The following is a 26,015-nucleotide window of genomic DNA, read 5'->3' on the forward strand; positions in this document are numbered from 1 at the left end:
TTTGAAAGTTATAAAAAATGTTAACGTTTCAACACTTTACTAATCTGTTTGCACGCTATCTGGTTGGAAGTATTTACGACGGGTATCTGTTGGTTGTCTGCATGGAGAAAGTGACAGTTTTACGACAGGCCGGAATATCTGCCAGGCAACTTGAGCCTTGTTTTCTCTGCTAAGATAACCTTTCTTCCCTTTGAAGATTTTAAGAGCTTTTGGAATTCCTAAAACAAGGGAGGGGGGAGTTTAGATTATTCTGTAAGTTTATTCTAAGGTCAGCCAAACTGTCATGGCTGCTTTCCACACAAAATGGCAACTAGTTACAATATATCCTGGCTCAGACGTGATATCGTTACACCTCCCTCCTTAGGTGGTTGCATGGGAGGGAACTACAATTTCCCTCCTGACGCAACCGACTCTTGCAGGCTCGGCTTGTCGCGACAGCCCATCAGCATTGCCATGGGTGCTGCCTTTCTTATGCTGGATGGTGAAATCGTATTGCTGAAGAATTAAGCTCCACCGAAGTAGTTTGCCATTCTCCCCAGCCACACGATTTAGCCAGCTCAAGGGATTGTGATCTGTGATCACAGTGAAGTGCCGTCCATAAAGGTACGTTTGTAACTTCTGGAGAGCCCACACGATCGCAAGACACTCCTTTTCAATCGTGGCGTATGCTACTTCCCTGGGAAGCAGCTTTCGGCTCAGGTAGAGGATGGGATGCTCCTCTCCGGCATCATCCACCTGGCTCAGGACTGCACCCAATCCATAGGCAGAGGCATCAGTCTGCACTAGGAAACGGCGGGTGAAGTCTGGAGCCTGTAGCACAGGAGCGCGGGCCAGCGCCTCTTTCAAGGCCTGAAATGCCTGCTCACATTCTGGTGTCCAAGACACCACCTTGGGCAGTTTCTTTTTGGTTAGGTCAGTCAAAGGTTTAGCCAGGCTACTATAGTTACATACAAACTTCCTATAGTAGCCAGCGGTCCCCAAGAAAGACATAACCTGCTTTTTGGTTTGGGGGGTAGGCCATGCCAGGATGGCATCAACCTTCCCGGTCTCGGGTTTCAGGGTGCCCCCTCCTACCCGGTGTCCCAAGTACTGCACATTGGTCATGGCAATCTGACACTTACTGGGTTTGACGGTCAGATTGGCAGCTGTCAGTTGGTCCAGGACCTGTGACAGGTGCACCAGGTGTTCTTCCCAGGTAGGGCTAAACACGGCGATGTCATCCAGGTAGGCTACTGCAAAGGTTTCCAGCCCCTCCAGTAAGTCATTCATGACTCTCTGGAAGGTAGCTGGGGCGTTCTTCATCCCAAACGGCATGACGGTAAATTCAAACAAGCCGAATGGGGTGATAAAAGCCGACTTTTCTCGAGCCTCAGGGGCCAAAGGAATTTGCCAATACCCCCTGCTCAGATCCATGATGGTGATATAGTGGGCAGCCGCCAGCCTGTCTAACAACTCATCAATCCGAGGCATGGGGTAGGCATCTGCAGTGGTGATGGCATTCAGTTTCCGGTAGTCCACACAGAACCTGGTCGTCTGGTCCTTTTTGGGGACCAAGACTACTGGGGACGCCCAGGCACTGTGGGACTTCTGAATCACCCCCAGCTGTAGCATTTCCTCCACCTCCCTTTTCATGTCAGCCAGCACCTCCAGGGAGACGCGATAGGCTGACTGTTTAATGGGAGGATGTACCCCAGTGTCCACCTGGTGGACAGCGAGATGCGTCCTCCCAGGTTTTCCCGTAAACCTGCTACCATGCACTGCAAGCACTTGCTTCAGTCCAGGTACCTGGTTGGGGGTAAGATTGGAGTTTATCAGGAGTTCTGAGTCTACCTCCCTGGTGTCAGCTAGCAGGTCTAGAAGTGGATCAGCCTCCTCAGGCTCTGGCCTGCTGCAGACGGGCATGACATAGGCCGTGCGTTCATGATGGGCTTTGATCATGTTCACATGAATGGCCTTCTGCCGTCTACTCCCTTCTCCCAACCTGACCAAGTAGGTGACATCATTCAGACGCTGGGTGATGGTGTACGGGCCTTCCCATGCTGCTTGGAGTTTGTTCTGCCGCAGGGGAAGCAGAACATACACCTTCTGACCAATGTCATAGGTCCGCTCCCTAGCATTACGGTCATACCACTCTTTCTGCCTGGTCTGGGCCTGGGTCATATTTTCCCGCACAATTTCCACCAGCGTCTCCATTTTATCCCTGAATTTTAGGACGTAATCCACAACAGAGACCTCTGGGTCGGCAATCTTGCCCTCCCAGGTCTCACGGATTAGGTCCAGGGGCCCTCTTACCCTCCTTCCATACAGAAGTTCAAATGGCGAAAAGCCTGTGGACTCCTGAGGCACCTCTCTGTAAGCAAACAGCAGATGAGGCAGATACCGTTCCCAGTCCTTGCCCTGGGAGTGCACAAAGGTTAGCAACATTTGTTTCAAGGTGCCATTGAAGCGCTCGCACAAGCCGTTTGTTTGTGGGTGATAAGGACTGGCCATGATATGCGTCATCTGTATTTGCTGACAGAGAGCTTGCATCAAGTCAGACACAAACTGAGGGCCTTGATCGCTAATGAGCTCGGCTGGGAATCCCACTCTTGTGAAGATTCCCAGCAGAGCATCAGCGACCTTGTCTGTCCGGAGGCAGGAGAGAGCCACCGCCTCTGGATAACGTGTGGCATAGTCGACAACTGTAAGGATATAACGTTTGCCTGAACTGCTAAGGATGGCCAAAGGCCCAACGATATCCACTGCCACCCTCTTAAAAGGTTCATCAATCACAGGCAAAGGTTTTAGTGGAGCCTTGTGGACATCTCCTACCTTGCCAACTCGCTGGCAGGTAACACAGGACCGACAGTAGTCAGCTATGTCAGCAAGCATCCTGTGCCAATAAAAGTTATGTACCAACCGCCCTCGGGTCTTAGTGATCCCCAAGTGCCCTGCGAGGGGAATCTCATGGGCTACTTTTAGCAGTGGTCCCCTAAATTGACTGGGTACCACCAGCTGTCTGTCACCTGTCAGCCTCATTCCCCTCTGCAGGCAAATTTTCTCTATACAGTTTCCCTTTGTCCCAGTAGACCTTTTGTTTGTCATTCTTTGCAGGGGGGCGATCAGCTAGACTTCTGAGCTGTGCTAGTGTTTGGTCTGTCTGCAGTGCTGTTTCAAAGGCGGGACCACAACTCTCAGCCAGCAGTCCTGTGGCAAACGAGGACGGCTGCTGAGGCTCAACAGAGGTGGAGTCCACTGGGTCAGAACAGGGAGAGGGCCCCGAGACCTCCTCCTGCTGTTCTGCGATCAGTGCCTGCACCTCGGCTGCCTTTGCAGCACTGCGAGTGACCACTAAGACTGGCAATACATCATCATCATCATCATCATTATCGTCATCATTGTCATCATCATCACATTTAACCTTTATCAGTTCAGCAACATTGGAACATACATCAGGTACCTTCACTAGCAAGGGGATCTCCTCTCCTGTCTCTGAAGGAGGACCTTGCACTTCAACTCCACCCTCCCCCTCCCTCTGTCCATCCACAGGTTGCCCAGATATTACCCCAACATCTGTAAACAGTACCTTGGTAGGTCCAGAAGGTTCCGTGGGAGCATCCTGGGTGCTCTTAGCAGGGGCATAGTAAGAAACAAGGGTACCTAAATCAGAACCCAACAACACAGCAGTGGGGATCTCCTCAGAGACACCCACCTCTCTCATCCCACTTCCGGCACCCCAATCCAGGAAAACATAGGCACGAGGTACATGGGAACAGGTTCCCCCAACTCCAGTCAGGGAAAGGTACTTCTCTGGGATGATGTCTGTTTCTTCTATCACCTCTGGTCTGACCAAAGTGACTTCGGCTCCAGTGTCACGAAAGCCTGTTACAGTTCGTTGGCCTACAATGACTGGCTGCAAGTTGGCATTGGTTCCTGGAGGTTTTCCACCGACGAGCAGCACAGCAGAAGGGTTGCTGGCCGGATGGCCAGGGATTGTCGTCTTCTTCTGCTCAGGGCACTGTGTCCGGAGATGTCCGCCTTTCCCACAGTTATAGCATTTGCGGTTGTCAGTCACAAAGGCTTTGGCTCCAGGAGCTGCAGGTTCCGGCCGCTGAGGAACTTGGTTGGTAGGTAGAGGAGGGGTTGCCAGGTGTGATTTCCCTCCTTTCCAGCCATTTGGAGGAGCCTTGCGATGGTCAGATACCCGAGAGTGGATATAGGTATCTGCCAGTTCTGCTGCTGCTTTGGCAGAGGTTGGCTTTCGCTCCAGCACAAACTGTCTGACGTCTGTAGGACAGATATGCAAAAGTTGATCTTCAATCATAAGATCTTCCAAGGACTCAAAAGAATCGGCTTTCAAGCCTTTAGTCCACTGCCGGAATGTGGTGCGTAAGCGACTTACCACATCCAGGTATGAGTCCCCAGGCCCCTTTTGCAAGGACCTAAAACGCTTCCGGTACACTTCCGGGGTTAGCTGAAACTTTTGGATGATTGCAGCCTTTAGGGCCTCATAATCACCTCCTTGCTCTTCTGACAGTTCTACATAAGCATCCAGGGCCTTGCCTCGTAGCCCTGGCGTCAGGTACCGGGCCCATTGTGCTGGGGGCAGATGGTACTGACGGCAAGTTTTTTCAAACGACAGTAGATACACGTCAATGTCACTGTCCTTTTCCATAACTGGAAATTTGGCTGCCGGGGTCACTGGCAGAGAGTCATCCCTGTGCTCTAGGGATCCGAGGTTCTGAACCTGTCGCTGCTGCTGGAGCCTAGCCATCTCCAGTTCGTGCCGACGATCAGCCTCTCTCTCAGACCGGCGTTCCGCAGCCTCTCTCTCAGCCCTGCGTTCCTCTCTCTCAGCCTGGCGCTCGAGAAACTGCAGGTACGCCACAGGATCCGTCTCCCTGAGGTGTTGTAGTGTTTCCTGCATTTGAGGACAGTCTATTCTGGTTCCAGGCAATCTGATGCTGGCCGGCTCTGGCGATGACTTGGAGGTAACAATCCGTGGTAGTCCAGTGTCAGTCTCTGCATGCCCATCTGGTGAGGCCGCCTCTGAACCACTGGGCTCTGGAGTAGCGGAAACCCTTTCTGGTCCAGTTTCCCCCAGGTTCTGGTCTGCACGGATATCAAACTCATGTAGGGCATGTATCAAGCCATCACGGTTTTTGCCACCGACATCAATTCCTCTTTCTGTGCACTCAGCAGTCAGTTCATTTTTGCTCATCTTTTTATATGCTGTTACCCCAGACATGTTGCAAGCAGAAAAGATAGAACAGAAAGCAGAGATAGGAAGAAGGTGTAGAAAGGAGCTGTTGCTGTATATCTCTTTTTAAATAAAAAGTAAACAAAAAAAATAATGTGCACCAGCTTGTCTCTAAGGACTGTTTCCACAAAGGTTACAATCCTTCAGTGCAGAGCTAATTCCTAACAATGCACTGAATGCTCTTAATGCGAAACTATCCCGCTACGCTGCCAGCCAATATGTGACGAACGCTGGTGTCAGATCCCTGCCCTCCTCGCTAACTGGCGACAAAGGACCGGCCAACCTAACACCACGCTGTCACTTACGTAACAATGCCACACTCAGCTGCACCCAGCACAAAGATTTTCCAGCTTGCGGGACCACAATCTAGGTGCAGGCAGCCTGAGAGCGATTGTCACCAGGCTAATTACACAATTAACCCTTTAACTGCCACCACCCCCGTTTAAAGACAGAGCCGGGGGGACTCGTAATTTTAGCAATACCAATTATAATAAGCGCCTGCAACACACACTGCCACCACAGACAGGTCTGCTCAGTGCCTTACTCTACCACAGTAGCGCCCTTTTTAGAGACAGGTTCGTTTATAGTTTGCATCAAGAGCTTTAAAGACAAGGTTAACACTTTTCAACATAAGGATTTATTATGAAAAGGTCAAGGTTGGTGCGAATAAAACTTTTACAGAAAAAGGATGTTTCAAAAAATAAAGACAATATACAGCCACAAAGAAATAAGGTAGAATTGGGAAGGAAGAATACTTGCAGTTAATGTCCAAGGGTTGATCAGAGTTCAATCGATGAGCAAAGGTAATCGGTTCTCAAACTTGGCAGATGTTCCTGCTTGGATGGTAAAAGGAGAACTGCCTATTGCCTTGGCCTCTCCTCTTTTCTGTCAAATCAAAGGGGGTGTTGACAGCGACCAGTGACCAATCGTCTGGTCATCTTGTTTAGGGGTTGGTTGCTGGGAGGTGTCTACACTCATGACCCTGTCCCAGGTACACTTTGTTATACATATTCATATCTCTGCCTCTCTATGGTTTATAGACTGCAGATATCCATTTTAGTGATCAGCATGATATTTGCTTCAAAACGAGTCCACACATGACAGGTTTCCCATTTCAGGGTTACCTTGGAGGAGTAAGGGGTCCCAGTGGCTTCCCATATGACCTGGCATAGGGGTGTTTGGACTTGAAATGTTAGAAATTATCCAAGGAAACTAAATATATCCATATTATGGCTGTGCTATGATGGCTTTGAAAGTTATAAAAAATGTTAACGTTTCAACACTTTACTAATCTGTTTGCACGCTATCTGGTTGGAAGTATTTACGACGGGTATCTGTTGGTTGTCTGCATGGAGAAAGTGACAGTTTTACGACAGGCCGGAATATCTGCCAGGCAACTTGAGCCTTGTTTTCTCTGCTAAGATAACCTTTCTTCCCTTTGAAGATTTTAAGAGCTTTTGGAATTCCTAAAACAAGGGAGGGGGGAGTTTAGATTATTCTGTAAGTTTATTCTAAGGTCAGCCAAACTGTCATGGCTGCTTTCCACACAAAATGGCAACTAGTTACAATATATCCTGGCTCAGACGTGATATCGTTACAGTGAGAGTAAGATGTCTTAGTTTCTTAGAACAGAAGAGCTTGGCATTTGTGGGCTGACCACGTCCTGCAAGTTGCACGGTCTAAGTTTTCAGTGTGGTAAGCTTGCTTTGATGTCCAGGCAAAGTTACTAACACTAGGTGAAGCACTACCCTCGGTGATACAGTTAGGTCCATGTATGTTTGGACACAGGCAAAATTGTCATACTTTTGGCTCTGTATGCTACCAGAATAAAATTAAAAGGAAACAATCCAAATTAATTTGAAGTTCAGACTTTCAGCTTTAATTCAAGTGGTTGAACGTACATATCAAGTACAAATTTTAGGAACTGCAACCATTTTTATACACAGTCCCCCCATTTTCAGGGGCTCAAATGTAATTGGACAAATGAATATAATCATAAATAAAATGTTAACTTTTAATATTTTGTTGAGAATCCTTTACTGGCAATGACTGCCTGAAGTCTCACCTATGGACATTACCAAATACTGGGTTTCCTTCTTTCTGATGCTTTGCCTGGCTTTAACTGCAGCTGTCTTAATTTGTTCTTTGTTTGTGGGTCTTTCTGCCTTTAGTTTTGCCTTCAGCAAGTGAAATGCATGCTTAATTGGGTTGAGATCGGGTAATTGAGTCGGCCATTGTGCAGAATATTTCACTTCTTTTCCTTCAAAAGCTCCTGGGTTGCTTTTGCATTGTGTTTTGGATCAATGTCCATCTGTACTGTGAATCGCATCCAATCAACGTTGTTGCATTTGGCTGAATGTGGGCTTACAGTATATCTCTAAACACTGCAGAATTCATCCGGCTGCTTCTGTCTTCTGTCTCATCATCAATAAACACCAATGACCCAGTGCCACTTGAAGCCATGCATGCCAATGCCATCACACTGCCGCCATAATGTTTTACAGATGACTTTGTGCTTTGGATCATGAACTGTTCCAAGCCTCCGCCACACTCTTTTCTTCCCGTCATTCTGGTACAGAATAATTTTAGTTTCATCCATCCAAAGAATGTTTTTCCAGAACTGGTCTTGCTTTTTAGATTTTTTTTGGCAAAGTTGAATCTGGCTTTTGTATTCTTCATGCTTATAAATGGTTTGCACCTTGTGGTGAACCCTCTGTATTTGCTCTCATGAAGTCTTCTCTTTAATGTAGTTTTTGACAATGATGCACCCACCCACATAGAGAGGATCCTGCGATCATCCATCACTGTTGTCTTCTGTAGACGTCCAGGCCTTTTTATGTTGCTGAGCTCACCAGTGCATTCTTCTTTACTCAGAATGTACCAAACTGTTGATTTGGCCATTCCTAGTGTTGCTGCTATCTCTCTGATGGATTTGCTTCATTTTTTAAGCCTTACAATGGCCTGTTTTACTTGCATGGACAGCACCTTTGAATGCATGATGTAGGTTCACGGCAATAGATTCCAAATGCAAATACCACACCAGGGGCAGACTGACAACTCATGGGGCCCCCGGGCAGTAGGAGATTATGGGGCCCCCAGGCAATCAGAGATTATGGGACCACACAGTATACACACATGTGCACACCCAGTATGCACAGACATGTTTCTATTGGTTGAGAAGGTACTGGAGAGGTGGGGCAGCTATAATCTTGGGATTTTTAGACCAAAGGATGCCGGTAAGAGACATTTCAGAGACAGATGTAAAAAAACACAGATTTTTGCATACTGTCCCTAGTTTTACTGAGGCTGGACAACCCTAATGGGGCCCCCTAGTGGCACGGGGCCCTCGGACAGTGCCCGCGTGGCCGAATGGTCAGTCTGCCCCTGTACCACACTTAGAATCAACTTCAGACACTTTACCTGCTTAATTAATGAATGAATCCATCAGCTAATCCTGGAAGAGGCTCTAGGACAGCTTTTCGTGGAGGGGGGGGGGGTCTGCCCCTATCCAGGCCAAACCCTACCCCATAACACCTAGGAACAATTTCCATTAGGATTACTCCAGTAATGGAGTACCAACGTACAACTGGTTCCAGCCCCTTCAATATGTTAATGAAACCTATAGAGGTAACATCACCCTAGGGATTTTCCCTGGAGGGGGCATGGAGATCCTCCTGGTCCCCGCAGGGGAGGGGGCTGGATCCCCAATTATGGAACTTCTGGCCCGAGAGGTGGGGGAGGGGGTTACCATTGGAACAAACCTTGGGCACCCCATTTAGGAGGCCCACCAGCAATGTGGTACTACCCAGAACCCCCAGAATTGCAACAATGGGAAGCCCTACACTGGCAACAGAATGGGGCACCAAGAGGCGCCCCAGAGGATGTAGAGGAAGGCAAAAGAAGCAAAAGAAAGAGAGAGATTATTAGGTAAGGGTATCTTTATTTAAGTGATATTCACTACCAATGAATTAAAGATTTTAGAACTTGGATTGAAATATGCTCCCGATAAGGGGTTAGTTTTATTCAATGAATAAAATATATTACAAACAGGTGGACTCTATTTACTAATTAGGTGACTTCTGAAGGCAATTGATTTAACTAGATTTTAGTTAGGGGTATTAGAGTAAAGGGGGTGAATACAAATGCATGCCACACTTTTCAGATATTTATTTGTAAAAAAAATTTAAAACCATTTACCATTTTCCTTCCACTTCACAATTATGTCTTACTTTACGGCCTTGGTTGTAACATGACAACATGTGGAAAATTTCAAGGGTTATGAATACTTTTCCAACAGTGTTACTGGATGAAAAACAGAAAAAACTCATTACACAAATTGACAAAAAGCATTGTTACAATATATGTTAATATGAAGCCTATATCTAAACAAATAGCTACATCATCTAGTAGTAGTTTGTCACATTCAACTGGATTGGTCTGTAATATTAAAGGCTTTTTGTAGCTTACCAAGCCATATTTTAAGTTGCTATAGTGCCAGGTACCCCAAAATGTATATTCAAAGCTTAAAAGACACCTTAATCCAATCATAGAATGTGTAAATGTTGATTGTCCAAGAGAAAGATGGAAGATGTGAACATTATGGTGCCATCCTGTTCTAATTACATAACCATATTGTTGGTGTCAGGAAGCCTGGATAGGTGTGTTAATTAGACATGTGCATTCGTTTTCATCCGAATTTCAGCTATTTTCGTTTTGACAAACGATAACGAAAGCACAGAATCCGAAAAGCGAAAGATCCAACATAAATAAATACTTTATTTTCGTTTTCATTGTTACAACAGTTCGATATAGAACAGGAGATTCAACGTGACTCTGACAATAACAATCTGTGTCTATAGAACCTGTGGTCGAATGTGCCTAACCTTACCTCTATTAGTCCAAGATTATATAGAGAAAATATTCGACAGAGAGAAAAGATTTGACAGAGAGAAAAGATTCTGCAAGTTACTGTCCTAAAAAGTGTTTGGGAACTGGGTCCTGCCCCAGGGGACATGGATCAATGCAAAAAAAAGTTTTAAAAACTGCATTTTTTTCAGGGATGTTTCTGGTGCTTAGAACTGTCCCTGCACAAAGTGTCATTTATGCAGGAAAAAAAGTCCTTTAAAATCACTCGCAGCCATTATGAATTGTCGGCTCCGTAATACAGAGAACACACATTGAAAGTCATTGATAAAAAAAAAGCGTGGGGGCCCCCCAAATTCAATTACCAGGCCCTTCAGGTCTGGTATGGATATTAAGGGGAACCCTGCGTCAAATGAAAAAAAAAATTTGACTTGGGGTTTCCCCTAAATATCCATACCAGACCCTTTATCCGAGCATGCAACCTGGCAGGCCGCAGGAAAAGAGGGGGGACGAGAGAGCTGCCCCCCTCCCTCCTGAACTGTACCAGGCCACATACCCTCAATATTGGGAGGATGCTTTGGGGTCTATGACCCCTCAAAGCACCTTGTCCCCATGTTGATGCAGAGAAGGGCCTCATCCCCACAACCCTGGCCGGTGGTTGTGGTGGCTTATCGGAATCTGGAAGCCCCCTTTAAAAAGGGGACCCCCAGGTCCCAGCCCCCCACTGTTTGAAATGGTAAGTACCCCTACCATTTCACAAAGAGAGTATAAAAAATAGTTAAATAAGACAAACACACTTTTGAAAAATTCCTTTATTAAAAATAAAAAAAATAAAAAAAAGATTCCAGCGGTGGTAATCCACTCTTGCTATGCAGCGACGGACGATCATCTCTCCGGGGTCCAGCGATGGCTTATCTGAATCAGCGCAGCGAATCCATCCATCTTCTGTCTCCACGTAGGAGACACTGCAGGGATTCCGGCGGTCTGACGTTTGTTATATGGGGAGGGCGGGGCCACCCGTCACCTGACCCTGCCCACCTCTGACGCAAGGGGAAATATGTGGAGGGCGGGGGCACCCCGCACCCCTCTGATGTAACACAGGCCGGTTTCCATTACATCAGAGGGGGCGGGGTCACCCATACGTCACGGGGAAGCCCGGGTTTCCCCTTGCGTCAGAGGTGGGCAGGGTCAGGTGACGGGTGACCCCGCCCTCCGCATATAACAAACGTTAGGCCGCCCGGAATCCCCGCAGTGTCTCCTCAGTGGAGACAGAAGATGGATGGATTCAGATGAGCCATCCCTGGACCCCGGGGGGATGATCATCCACCGCTGGATAGCAAGAGTGGATTACCACCGCTGGAATCTTTTTTTTATTTTTAATAAAGAAATTTTTCAAAAGTGTGTTTGTCTTATTTAACTATTTTTTACACTGTCTTTGTGAAATGGTAGGGGTACTTTTGCACCCCCTTACCATTTCAAACAGGGGGGCCGGGATCTGGGGGTCCCCTTGTTAAAGGGGGCTTCCAGATTCTGATAAGCCTCCCGCCCGCAGACCCCCACAACCACCGGCCAGGGTTGTGGGTATGAGGCCCTTCTCCGCATCAACATGGGGACAAGGTGCTTTGAGGGGTCACGGACACCCAAAGCATCCTCCCAATGTTGAGGGCATGTGACCTGGTTTGGTTCAGGAGGGAGGGGGGCGCTCTCTCGTCCCCCCTCTTTTCCTGCAGCCTGCCAGGTTGCTCAGATAAAGGGTCTGGTATGGATTTTTAGGGGGGCCCCACGTCAATTTTTTTTTCATTTGACGCGGGGTTCCCCTTAATATCCATACCAGACCTGAAGGGTCAGGTATGGATATTTAGGGGGAACCCCACGTCATTTTTTTTTTAAAATTTGACGCAGGGTTCCCCTTAATATCCATACCAGACCTGAAGGGCCTGGTAATTGAATTTGGGGGACCCCCACGCTTTTTTTAAAAAAAAATTTTTATTTTTTTTATCAATGACTTTCAATGAGTGTTCTCTGTATTACGGAACCCACAATTCATAATATCTGTGAGTGATTTTAAAGGACTTTTTTTCCTGCATAAATGACACTTTGTGCAGGGACAGTTCTAAGCACCAGAAACATGCGCCCCTTCACAGGCATACTATAGACATCCCCCCCCCCCCTACAAATTTAAAGGAATATTACACTTTTATTGTTTCACTTTAATCATTATTAAAATCACTGCTCCCAAAAAAACGGCCGTTTTTAAAACTTTTTTTTGCATTGATACATGTCCCCTGGGGCAGGACTTGGGTCCCCAAACACTTTTTAGGACAGTAACTTGCAAATTAGCCTTTAAAATTAGCACTTTAGATTTTGAACGTTGGAGTCCCATAGACTTTAATAGGGTTCTAAAGTTCACACGAAGTATGCTATATACTAGCTCCATCGAATCTTCTTTATACATTCGACAGACACCATAAGCCTTCAAAGACAGATTCGACCGTAATTCATGTGGATTTTCGGACGAATGCAATTTTTGAACGAAAAACAAAATAAATAAAAACGAATTTCGGGGGTAACTAAATAAATAAATTTTTCGGACGAAAATTAAATTCCGAAACGAAATATTTTACTCTGCACATGTCTAGTGTTAATGCCTCGATTAGATGGAATGCCCCTGAATTTCATTCATAGAGTAGGATTTAGTGGAGCTTTGTGCAATCAGGCAATTTTTGTCCTTTTTTTCCCACAAATAGAGCTTTCTTTTGGTGGTATTTGATCACCTCTGGGTTTTTTTTTTTTTTTGCGCTATAAATGAAAAAAGACCAAAAATTTTGAAAAAAAAAACGCATTTTTCTTTGTTTCTGTGATAAAAAATTTCAAATTATTAATTTTTCTTCATAAATTTTGGCCACAATTTATACTGCTACATATCTTTCGTAAAAATAACCCAAATTAGTGGATATTATTTGGTCTTTGGGAACGTTAGAGAGTCTACAAGCTGTGGTGCGAATCATACAGAATTGATCACATCTGATGTACTGGTGGTCTATCTCATTTCTTGCGACCCGAACAAGCCAGGAAAGTACAAATACCCCCCAAATGACCCCTTTATTGAAAGTAGACATTCCAAGGTATTTAGTAAGAGGCATAGTGAGCTTTTTGATGTTGTAATTTTTTCCCACAATTCTTTGAAAAATTAAGATTTTTTATTATATTTAAATTTTTTCCACAAAATTGTCATTGTAATAGGTTATTTCTCTCACGTGACATGTGTATACCACAAATAATGCCCCAAATTAAATTCTGCTACTCCTCTTGAGTATTACGATACCACATGTGTGGGACTTTCCCACAGCCTGGCCACATAGAGAGGCCTAACATGCAGGGAGCACCGTCACGTGTTCTAGGAGCATAAATTACACATCTAACTTGTTGACTACCCATTACACTTTTGAAGGCCCTGGAGCACCAGGACAATGACATGTGACACCGACGTGGCACTGATGACAGATGGCACTGATACGTGGCACTGATACATGGCACTGATGTGGCACTGATGACACATGACACTGACAGATGGCACTAATATGTGGCACTGATGACAGATGGCACTTATACGTGGCACTGATAACACGTGGCACTGATGACAGATGGCACTAATACGTGGCACTGATGACACTGATGACAGATGGCACTGATACCTGGCATTGATGACACGTGACACTGATAACAGATGGCACGTGACACTGACAGGTGGCACTGAGGACAGATGGCACTGATATGTGGCACTGATGACAAATGGCACTAATATGTAGCACTGATGACACGTGACACTGATATGGCACTGATGACAGATGGCACTATGTGGCACTGATGACGCGTGGCACTGATGTGGCACTGATGACAGATGGCACTATGTGGCACTGATGAAATGTGGCACTGATGGCAGGTGGCACTGACAGGTGGCACTTATACGTGGCACTGGGGACTGATGACAATGGCACTGATGACAGATGGCACTGATGACAGGTGGCTCTGGGGACAGATGGCACTGATGACAGGTGGCACTGGGGACAGAGGCCCTGGGGACAGATGGCACTGATGACAGGTGGCACTGACAGGTGGCAGATGACAGTGGGGGCAGTGGAGACAGAAGGGAACTTTATTTTGCTTTTTTTTTTTTTACACTAAACGCTGTGAGATCTCACAGCGGTTCATCTCTCCCTCCTCACACGCTGTCTGTGTGAGAAGGGAGAGCGGCGATGAGAGATGATCTCATATGTTTACATATGAGATCATCTCTCATTGGGCACGCTGATCGCGCTGAAAACGGCCGCTGTGATTGGCCGTTTACAGCGATTTGTGACTGGCTGTGTCCGGGGGACACGGCCAGCACAGAACTTCCCCGATGCGCGGCGGCGCGCAGAGGGGAAGTAAACAGGAGGACGTCCAGGGACGGCCTCCCGGCAGATAGCGTCTGCGCTGTAGCCGTCTTTTTTGGCTATAGCGTGGGCGCGAAGTGGTTAAAGAATTTCTAGGGATTTTTTTTTGTTCTCCTCCGCTATGTGTCTTTCGTGTTCTATCTTAGCCGCCCTATTTGCACCCTTACATTTCTTGTTGCATACAGTCTGCATGTTGATGATGATCCCTCAACCTTGTATTTTTTGAAGGCCTTCTCCTTTTCTTTTATATGCATTTTTACATTAGAGTTAAGCCATCAAGGATTTTTGTTCGCTCTTTTAAATTTATTACCCAATGGGATGCATTGGCTAATGCCCTTATTTAATATGCTCTTAAAGCAAACCCGTTTTGACGTCGCTTCCGCCCTGCAATGGTATAGAGATGAGTGGGGGCCATCTTCCATTCACTCATCTCCATACCAAGCCAGAGAGCAGACCCGATCGCCTCCGCCACTACCGCCACTCTCCAGTGCGGAGGGCACTGGAGAGTGGTGGGAGGAGTGCCCTGCGAGGAGTGCGATCTGCTTTATTTTTAAGCAGCAGATTCAATGCAGTGAACCTGCAGCAGAGACCATTCAATGAAGAAGAGTATACCGGGGCTATGGCAGCTAGCTGCTGCCATAACAACGATATCCCTCTTCAAAGTGCCAATGTATATCGGCATGAGTCGGTCCATAAATGGTTAAATGGGAAATGGTAATTAAAGAATTTAAAAAACTAGTATTTCCAGATACTAGCTTGGGACACTATCACACTATCAAAGCACTGGGCTCAGTATTAGTGGGCTTAGGCTCTTCAGGACTATGCCATAAAAGGAATATGCTTGCACGTGGGGTGAGCTTTTGTACCATCTTTCTGCCCCCCTTTGGTGTAATTAGGTAGCTGCTCATTCTGTGATGTACTAATATAAGAGGTCATTGATCCAGAAAGGTCCATAACCAGTTGCCATGTCTACATGTGTTGGACATCTCTTCTGTAGTGCTTGTTAACCACTTACTGGTCACCCCCCATACATATACTGTGGCAGGGCGGCCGCTCTGCACCAGATTGCATACCTAGTACATGATCTGACACTTCCGGTCCAATTCACTTATTGGTATTTTACTGAAAATATGTAGCAGATTACATAGTGGCCAAAACTGATGAAAAATTTAGATTTTTTACATTTTTAATATTATTTTTAGCAATGTATTATCTCTGGTCATATATATTACTGTTTTATGGACTGTATATTTGGCAGCGAGGAGATGATTTAGATATTTGTGCTGTGGCATTGCGATGGAGCGTATCCTATTGCAACTTAAATACTTACAATATTGGCCTAACGACTAGGTTTTAATGGGTTTGAGAACAAGAGATTAATTTATGTTGTGTCTCCCATTCCTCTTTTAGATATATTTTTCTTTTTCCTTTTTTTTGATACTTTGGTAGTTGTCCACAAGATGGCACTATTCTAATAAAATATTTTATATCGTGTTTTGGAGCAGTATCATGACTGGCCTGTAGGTGTCAGTAATTGGCAGGTGTTTGCTGGTCAGGATGTCGCCAGCACCTTTTAGTATGTATTTTTCCTTTTTTCTTTTTCAGGTATTTTGGAAAATGGTCCACAAGATGGCGCAATTTTAATGAAATAGATATTTTATATAGTGTTCTTTGGAGCAGTATCATGACTGGCCTGTAGATGTCAGTAATTGGCAGTTTTTTCTGCTAGACAGGATGACGCCAACACTGGCAGGAACTGCTTTCTATGCTCTGCCCAATAAGCTTTGAACAATGCGCACAACAACCTATGGATGCGCTTCTTCGCCATGCCAATAGGGTATATAAGGCGCACGCGTGTGCACGCACCCCTGATGATGTTAGCTGTAACGAAACGGCTGTAGGGTCATTACGCATACCCGCAGTGCGCAAACTGCTTTTTTCGAGATTAGCCAAGCTTTTTTAGCTTTTATCCTTGCAAGGAACCTTTTTATGTATTGTGAACCTGTTGGTACCTTTTTTTTAATAAATTAGTTAAAGGTATCTCTGCACTATTTGAGTTTTTTTCTCCTTATAACTTTTTGCGGAAATTCATTGGATGACCACATCCCACTGGTGGAAGGAAGCATCCATTGTTGCGCAGTGATCATCTCCTGACAGAAGCGCCTTTGAAACCACTTTCCACGGACGTTGGCCTGTTACCTGTGAGGACAGTCGGTGGTACTTCAACAGCAAGCCTGCTGTTCTACTAAGTCTTATGTGATCCCCCTGAACAAGGGTGGTCGCTGGCTTTTTGGTAAGCCTCCATTGCTTATTCCTAGGTGACAGGCTGCATTAGTGGTGGAAACTTATCATTTGGATTTCGTTTGTGAACACTTCTTTGTTGGATTATTTCACCCATGAACTGTTTTTGGGTTGGATACACGTGTTTGTTGCTTATGGATTGATCATATTAACACATATGGACTATTATGATGTTTTTTTGATTACTTGATTATTTATAACATACGTTCGTATAATCACGGTTTTTATTCATAATCACTTTCATTATTAGGTTGTCACCCAGCGTGGCACTTTTTGTCTATTTATATTTCTTTGTGATCTATATCGGGGTTACATAGTTACATAGTTAGTCAGGTTGAAAGAAGACACATGTCCATCAAGTTCAACCACAAAATAAAAATAAAAAAATAATAATAATAATATCATACAATCCCATATACCCAATTCTATACCCACAGTTGATCCAGAGGAAGGCAAAAAACCCCAGCAGAGCATGATCCAATTTGCTAAAGCAGGGGAAAAAATTCCTTCCTGATCCCCCGAGAGGCAATCGGATTTTCCCCGGATCAACTTTACCTATAAATGTCAGCACCCAGTTATATTATGTACACTTAGGAAATAATCCAGGCCCTTCTTAAAGCAATCCACTGAGCTGGCCATAACCACCTCTGCAGGGAGTCTATTCCACATTTTCACAGCTCTTACTGTGAAGAAACCTTTCCATATTTGGAGATGAAATCTCTTTTCCTCTAGACGTAAAGAGTGCCCCCTTGTCCTCTTTGTTGACTGTAAAGTGAATAACTCAACACCAAGTTAACTATATGGACCCCTTATATATTTGTACATGTTAATCATATCCCCCCTTAATCTCCTCTTATCAAGAGTAAATAAATTCAGTTCCTCTAATCTTTCCTCATAGCTGAGTTCCTCCATGCCTCTTATCAGTTTGGTTGCCCTTCTCTGCACTTTCTCCAGTTCCCTGATATCCTTTTTGAGAACTGGTGTTGAGAACGGCATATTCCAGATGAGGTCTTACTAATGATTTGTAGAGGGGCAAAATGATATCTCTCTCTCTGGAGTACATACCTCTCTTAATACAGGAAAGGACTTTGCTCGCTTTGGAAACCGCAGCTTGGCATTGCATGCTATTATTGAGCTTATGATCTACCAATACCCCCAGATCCTTCTCCACTATGGATCCCCCCAGTTGTACTCCCCCTAGAATGTATGATGCATGCATATTCTTAGCCCCCAAGTACATAACTTTACATTTCTCAACATTAAACCTCATCTAGTTATAGTGCTTAGCTGCAGGGTATCCTTCATGGTTTATTTATTCATTTATTTATGTATTGTTTATTCCACACCTAGCACAATTCTTTTCTTTTTTTTACATTTTTTTATTGAAAATGTTTTATAGCAGAAAGTAAAAAATATTGCTTTTTTCCAAAATGGTCAATCTTTTTTTGTTTATAGCGCAAATAACAAAAACCACAGAGGTGATCAAATACCACCAAAATAAGTCTCTATTTGTGGGAAAAAAGGACAAGCATTTTATTTGGGTATAGTGTCATACGACCGCTCAATAGCCAGTTAAAATAACGCAGTGCCATTTTGCACAAAATGACCTGGTCATGAAAGGGGGTAAATCTTCCGGATGTCAAGTGGTTAAAGGAGAAATTTTGAACTTGAGGATATGTCTCTTAGCCCGAACAGCTGTGTAACAGGAATCTTTTATATTTCTCCTTTTGGAAAAAAAGTTATATCATCTTCACATGGCTGACCTGTAAAGAGGACAGAAAGTAACACGTTAGAAGGCCCTGGGTGTACTGTATGTATTTGATAGCAGCACAAGCTTTCATAGTTGTGAGTTCCCTATATCAGCCATTCAGAATCCATGCTTTGTAAAGAGCAGTAGGGATGTGCAAATTACCAACAGATGCCAATCATATTTCACCTTTCATAAATTCAGAACAGTCAGGGCAATGCAAGCTGGGAGCTGATTGGTTGATGTAGGTTACTGCGTTGTGCTCAATGCTCTAAAGCAGATGTGTCAAACACACGGCCCACCAGGCCATTTCATGTGGCCCTTCAAAAATAAGAATAGTAGCTAATAGGCTATTAAGGAAAAACCCTCAAAATGGTACCGGGTCATTGCTGTATCAACTGAATGAAAAATGTTTCTAAATAGTATAAAAGTTAACAAATCTTTTATTAATAAAAGTTGTATAAAACATTACAGTATATCTTAAAAATGATGGAAAAGTGTTCTTGACATTGTAATCAAGTTGGAATTGCCAAAAACAGGGGATGGTAAATGCTAAAAACCCAACGTGTTTCAAATTCAATTTTCTTCTTCAGGGGTGCATACACTAAAGAAAGGAAATTACTTTCTTGATAAGCTCTGAGTACATCTTGAATGAAAAACCAGAATTAAAAATATTGCTTGCAATTGTTCTCTAAATGTCAACGAGGGTTGTCCAGTCCAAGTGGAAAGTTCATGCAGTGCCAACAGCTTTTAAATGTGCAGTCAACAAAGGTCATGAAAAATAATTTTACGTCGCGTATATGTAGTGTTACACCACTTGTATATCTTTACTAAGCATGTGTTCCCACTTGCCTGTGGTGAATGACCTGACTCTAATTACTCACTGTTCGGGCACTGGTCTAGACGCCTCTCGTTGACATTTAGAGGACAATTGTAACCAATATTTTGATTCTGGTTCTTCATTGAAGATGTACTCATAGCTTATCAAGAATGTAATTTCCTTTCTTTAATGTGTAAAAAAAGGAAAAACCACTGGTGGTGGACTTTGGAGGCACGTACAACAATAGAATAGAATAAGAGCAATTTTATTTATTCAATAAATTGGTATAAAATCATGTCATAAAAAATAGTTCATGAACAACATAACAATGTACATGATACAATTTAGCTAATAAACTTATCACCTATACAAGATATAATTAGCTATAGAGCTTGTCACCCTACGCGTTTTGGAGCTCTTGTGGTCTCCTTCATCAGGGGTGGTCATAAAACATAGAGCGTGATTCTAGTGGAGAACACAAATGACAGGTAATTAGGACAGAGAAATGGTTTGCAGACATTGTATGCTTGTTTGACTTTGTACTTACATATCAAGGTAAGAAGTTGTATAACTGCAGCATGTTATTTATTAAAAACAGACAGACCAATCAGGTAAGGTGAGTGGCTTCCCAGTGTCCAAGGCTCCAAGGAAAAAAACAAAAAAAAGTGTTCTAGACATGCACGCTGGGGACGGGGCCGCACACACAGCGCTCGGGGGGGGGGGGGGGGGGTGTGCCTGTGCTCAGTCCTGTTCTCTCCCCTCTCCATCAGCTGTTGCAATTGGTTTTGTGCCAGCTGATTGGAGAGGGGCACTACTTAAGCACCAAACTTCATGTCCGTCGGTATTCTACAGCTGCATGTTGTGGCACACCGAGTGGACGGTCTGGTGGCTTTCTCCTTTCTGGTCTAACAAGGTAAATTTCTGGGGCTTGCTTTCCTGCCTCTTTGCATGCATGGTGGCTTGGGCTGCTCAATGGGTGCATGGATGTAGCTTGGTATGCCCCTATCTGTATTTCCATTCCGTCAGTCGCCTCTTTTGCCCTCCACTCCATGGAGTTTTTTTTTTTTCCATTCAACGTCCTCTCTCTTTTCATAACTTTTCTATCTACTTGTTTTATATCAGCAATTATAACTTTATTTATTACTTTTGATCTACTTCTGACTAGTTCTGGTTCTATTTGCCTAAGTTCTAGAATATGCTTATAACTCTGTTCACTTTCTCCTTCAAAAATACATTAATACTCTTTACAGTTACCATTACATTTTGCAAGTTTGGTTTCTATACCCATCCACTCATCTTACTAGTGGTACTGTTACAGGTAGATGTATGTCAATACCAACAAGCATTTTTTATTCAGCTCTTGATTAAAATTTCTATATACCACTATATTATGTCACTTCCTTAATATGCTACTGCCTCAATCTGTCGTTTCTCTCTTCCCTCTTAGGACCTATTGCTCTTTTCACCTCAGTGTATCTCCCGGTCTCACCCAGCGGAAACCCCTGTCTCTTCTGGGTGGGGGAGGGGGATCTCCTGGACCCCCCCTATTTTTTGTCAGTGATAATATCCACTTTAGAATTTAATTTAATGATATTCGTGTATGGGAGCCTTAGACACTGGGAAGCCACTCACCTTACTTGATCGGTCTGGCTGTTTTTAATAAATAACATGCTGCAGTTATACAACTTCTTACCTTGATATGTAAGTACAAAGTCAAACAAGCATACAATGTCTGCAAACCATTTCTCTGTCCTCATGTCCTGTCATTTGCTTTCTCCACTAGAATCACGCTCTATGTTTAATGTCTGCCCCTGATGAAGGAGACCACAAGAGCTCCAAAGCGCGTAGGGTGACAAGCTCTATAGCCAATTATATCTTGTATAGGTGATAAGCTTATTAGCTAAATTGTATCATGTACATTGCTATGTTGTTCATAAACTATTTTTTGCCTCCAAAGTCCACCAACAGGTTTTTTTCCTTTTTTGCAGTTTGTTTACAGGATGTAGCACAACAAATTTGCATAGTATTGCCGATCTATATAAATTTTACTTTAATGTGTATGCACCCCTGAAGAAGAAAAGCAAATTCAAAACTTGTTGGGTGTTCAGCATTTTCCCTCCTCTGTTTTTGGCAATTCCAACTTGAATACAGTGTCAAGAACACTTTTCCATAATTTTTAAAATGTATTGTAATGTTTTATACAACTTATATTAATAAAAATTTGTTAACTTTTATACTGTTTAGAAACATTTTTCATTAATTTGATACAATGACCCAGTACCGTTAAAGTCCAATTTTGAGGGTTTTTTCTTATATTTTTTCATGTGATCCTTTTTTTCATGTGATCCAGCAGTCAGAAGCAGAGAGGACAAAACTCAGCCATGGCACCCCCTCGTCTCCACCTCCCCTGGTCTCAGCATTCAGCAGACTCTGGCAGTCCAACCCTCCTCTTGTCCTCCTCCAGACCCTGTGCTGTCATTTTATAATTACTTACTCTATTCTGGTTTCCTCCTGTTCAGTAAACACAGAAGGGGCAGAGATAATGATAGAAACATCAGAATGGGCAGATAGATATACAATTTTATCCAACAAGTTAGATCTGTAAAAAAAGACAAAAAGATTCTCTGAAGGATGAGATTTGTTATACATTTTTCGAAAATAACAAGGTAGACTTAAAGAGGAACCCTTAAAAAAATAAAAAATAAAAATAAACCCTGCAAGGCAAAGGCATAATAAGCTAGTATGCATAGCATACTATCTCATTATGAATAACTTACCTGAGATTGAAGCCCCCAAAGCGGTCCTCATTCTTCATTTCTGTCGCTGCCATGTATCCCGGAGTGACTTCCGGGTCTCTTGGCTCCCGAGCCGCGATGACGTCACTCTGACGCATGAGCGCGGGAGCCGTCATTGACGGCATGTTCGCCTACATGAGGTGTGCCCAGTGCACCTGCGCCGTAGACAGCGGTGCCCTTTTTAGGTTATAGGCTTAGCTGTAGGTCAAAAGTGGTCTGTAAGGGTTTACAACCACTTTAAAGTGGACATTTACCCATTAACATTAACCTTTTTCTAGCTCGTCCCCACTTCCTCTCCACTAAGGATGAGCTCAGGCATGTTCGCAAACAGCAAGTGCAGAGCCCGCCAGGAAGTCGGCACTGCATAGCGCTAATCACAGACACTGAGACAATTCCTGATCTTTGCAGCCAGACATTGTGACAATGTCTCACTGCTTGTGATTAGCGCTCCGCAGTGTCGTCTTCCTGGAGGGCTCTGCACGTGCGGTTTGCGAACACGCATGAGCTCATCCTTACTTCTCAGTGGGAGACCGTGTGTTTTTTTTAAGAAAGGTTTTTTACCTTTCTGTGGTGCCACCAGGTTGCCTGCCTAAGATCCCTAGCTACCTCCTGGGAAGTCCACATCACACACACATCTCAGGAGGTAGATTTACTGATGTAATACAGGTCTCTAGGATGTGGCAGAAACTCCGCCCCAAAGTGTCACAGCCCCAAAGGATGCAGGGACTGTGGAATCACAAGGGGTGGGGTCACCATGTGACATCACCCAGTGACCCCGCCCCTTATCCCTATATAAGTCGCCGCACAACAAGTCCCTGCCATTACGGCCAGAGAGAGCTCGCTCGTCCCCACCCCCTTTCCTGACAGGCCGAGCTGTGTGCTCGGATAAGGGTCTGGTATGGACTTTGGGGGGACCCCAAGCCGTTTTTTTGGCCTAGGGGTTCCCCTTTAAATCCATACAAGGTGATGGGGCTAGCGATGTGTCAATCTTGCCGATGGAGGCAGCGACATTGACTTCCTGAGCTAGTCCCATCTACCTGAAGCCACGATCAAAATGAATGGACTTTACTCCGTGTGTGGGCAAGTCCGTTCATTTCAAAAGTCCGACGGACCTCTGCCATAGTCTGACAGATTGTCTGCTGCACCTAGTCTGCCGGAAAAGTCCGGTCGTGTGTGGGCAAGTCCGCTCATGCCGGATATTCTGATCGTGTGTACGCGGCATTAGTGTTACAGGGTCTCAGGTGTGAATGGGGAGCAAGTGTGTTAAATTTGGTGTTATCACTCTCACGCTCTCAGACTGGTCACTGGAAGTTCAACATGGCACCTCATGGCAAATAACTCTCTGAGGATCTGAAAAAAAGAATTGTTGCTCTATATAAAGCTGGCCTAGGCTGTAAGAAGATTGTCAAGACCCTGAAACTGAGCTGCAGCATGGTGACCAAGACCATACAGTGGTTTAACAGGACAGGTTCCACTCAGAACAGGCCTCGCCATGGTCAAACAAAGAACTTGAGTGCACGTGCTCAGTGTCATATCCAGAGGTTGTCTTTGGGAAAAAGATGTATGAGTGCTGCCAGCATTGCTGCAGAGGTTGAAGGGGTGAGGGGTCAGCCTGTCAAAACTTAGACCATATGCCACGCACTGCATCAAGTTGGTCTATGTGGATGTCATCCCAGAAGGAAGCCTCTTCTAAAGATGATGCACAAATTAGCCCGCAGTTTGCTGAAGATAAGTAGACTGGGACATGGATTACTGGAACCATGTCCTGTGGTCTGATGAGACCAAGATAAACTTATTTGGTTCAGATGGTGTCAAGCATGTGTGGCAGCAACCAGATGAGGAGTACAAAGACAAGTGCGTCTTGCTTACAGTCAAGCATTGTGGTGGGAGTGTCATGGTCTAGGGCTGCATGAGTGCTGCCGACACTGAGGAGCTACAGATCATTGAAGGAACCATGAATGCCAACATGTACTGTGACATACTGAAGCAGAGCATGATCCCCTCCCTTTGGAGACTGAGCCACAGGTCAGTATTCTAACATGATAACAACCCCAAACACACCTCCAAGACGACCACTGCCTTGCTGAAGAAGCTGAGGGTAAAGGGGATGTACTGGCCATGCATGTCTCCAGACCTAAACCCTATTGAGCATCTGCGGGGCATCCTCAAATGGAAGGTGGAGGAGCACAAGGTCTCTAACATCCACCAGCACTGTGACGCCGTCATGACAGGGGCGGATCCAGGGGGGGGGCAACGGGACAATTGCCCCCCCCGAGAATACCGCCAGCTGATGACAGAACGGCCGGTTCCGCGGGTCCAATCGCGGCCGGTTCCGCGGGTACCCGCGGGCCGGTTCCGCGGGTCCAATCGCGGCCGGTTCCGTGGGTACCCGCGGCCGGTTCCGCGGGTACCCGCGGCCGGTTCCGCGGCTCCAATCGCGGCCGGTTCCGCGGGTACCCGCGGGCCGGTTCCGCGGGTCCAATCGCGGCCGGTTCCGCGGGTACCCGCGCTGAGTGGACGGGTGAGGGGGGGGGCAGCTGGGCGGCTTAGGAGGGCTGCTGGCCAATCAGGAAGCCAGCAGGCAGGGGAGCAGGGAGATGACATCATCTCTCACTGCCCTGCGTCCCTCCAGTTCCGCCCTCACTGTGTAGGAAGCTGTGTGCAGCAGAGAGATTGCATCATCTCTCTGCTGCCTATGTTCACTCTGGGACCCAACAAAAGACCACCAGTAGGTGACAATCCGCAATGTGTGGCAGGCTACGTGGCAAGTGGCAATCCGCAATGTGTGGCAGACTACGTGGCAAGTGGCAATCCGCAATGTGTGGCAGGTGACGTGGCAAGTGACAATCCGTAATGTGTGGCAGTTGACGTGGCAAGTGACAATCCGCAATGTGTGGCAGGTGACGTGGCAAGTGACAATCCGCAATGTGTGGCAGGCTACGTGGCAATCCGCAATATGTTGCAGGCAACGTGGCAAGTGACAATCCGCAATGTGTGGCAGGTGACGTGGCAAGTGGCAATCCGCAATGTGTGGCAGGCAACGTGGCAAGTGACAATCCGCAATGTGTGGCAGGTGACGTGGCAAGTGGCAATCCGCAATGTGTGGCAGGCAACGTGGCAAGTGACAATCCGCAATGTGTGGCAGGTGACGTGGCAAGTGACAATCCCCAATGTGTGGCAGGTGATGTGGCAAGTGGCAATCCGCAATGTGGGTCAGGCAACTTGGCAAGTGACAATCCGCAATGTGTGGCAGGTGAGGTGGCAAGTGGCAATCCGCAATGTGTGGCAGGCTACGTGGCAATCCGCATCTGGTGGCAGGCGACGTGGCAAGTGACAATCCGCAATGTGTGGCAGGTGACGTGGCAAGTCACAATCCGCAATGTGTGGCAGGTGACGTGGCAAGTGACAATCCCCAATGTGTGGCAGGTGACGTGGCAAGTGGCAATCCGCAATGTGGGTCAGGCAACTTGGCAAGTGACAATCCGCGATGTGTGGCAGGTGACGTGGCAAGTGGCAATCCGCAATGTGTGGCAGACTACGTGGCAATCCGCATCTGGTGGCAGGCGACGTGGCAAGTGACAATCCGCAATGTGTGGCAGGTGACATGGCAAGTGGCAATCTGCAATGTGTGGCAGGCTACGTGGCAAGTGACAATCCACAATGTGTGGCAGGTGACGTGGCAAGTAACAATCCGCATTTGGTGACAAGTGACAATCCACATTTGGTGGCAGGCGACATGGCAAGTGACATCCTCAGGGCTCCCACTGATTCTGCATTATGGTGAGTTGAACCATTTAATTTTATATTACAATGT

General features: G+C 45.5%; 2 protein-coding genes across 2 annotated transcripts in view; both read right to left on the bottom strand.

Moving 5' to 3' along the window:
- Nucleotides 1–3,001: 3,001 nt before the first annotated feature.
- Nucleotides 3,002–4,930, bottom strand: LOC143942222 (uncharacterized). The gene has a single exon (XM_077463473.1). It carries the CDS (start codon nt 4,904–4,906, stop codon nt 3,002–3,004), a length of 1,905 nt encoding a protein of 634 aa, XP_077319599.1. The 5' UTR covers nt 4,907–4,930.
- A 13,317-nt stretch (nt 4,931–18,247) lies between these two features.
- LOC143942895 (SLAM family member 9-like) overlaps nt 18,248–26,015 on the bottom strand; it is a 36,743-nt gene continuing 28,975 nt past the window's right edge. Inside the window, exons 4-5 of the mRNA XM_077464305.1 lie at nt 21,901–22,005; nt 18,248–18,602 (exon numbers count right to left, since the gene is read on the bottom strand). Coding sequence (XP_077320431.1) covers nt 21,902–22,005 — 104 coding nt within the window. The 3' untranslated portion in view covers nt 18,248–18,602; nt 21,901. The remainder of the gene's footprint in view (nt 18,603–21,900; nt 22,006–26,015) is intronic.

Source organism: Lithobates pipiens, unplaced genomic scaffold (genome assembly GCF_037356315.1).
Source record: "Lithobates pipiens isolate NorthernLeopardFrog02 unplaced genomic scaffold, aLitPip1_a1.2 Scaffold_30, whole genome shotgun sequence".
In the NCBI taxonomy this organism is placed as follows: domain Eukaryota; kingdom Metazoa; phylum Chordata; class Amphibia; order Anura; family Ranidae; genus Lithobates; species Lithobates pipiens.

Bases quoted from the DNA above. Each gene is read 5' to 3' on its own strand.
- LOC143942222 (XM_077463473.1), bottom strand. From the start codon at position 4,906: ATGCAGGAAACACTACAACACCTCAGGGAGACGGATCCTGTGGCGTAC.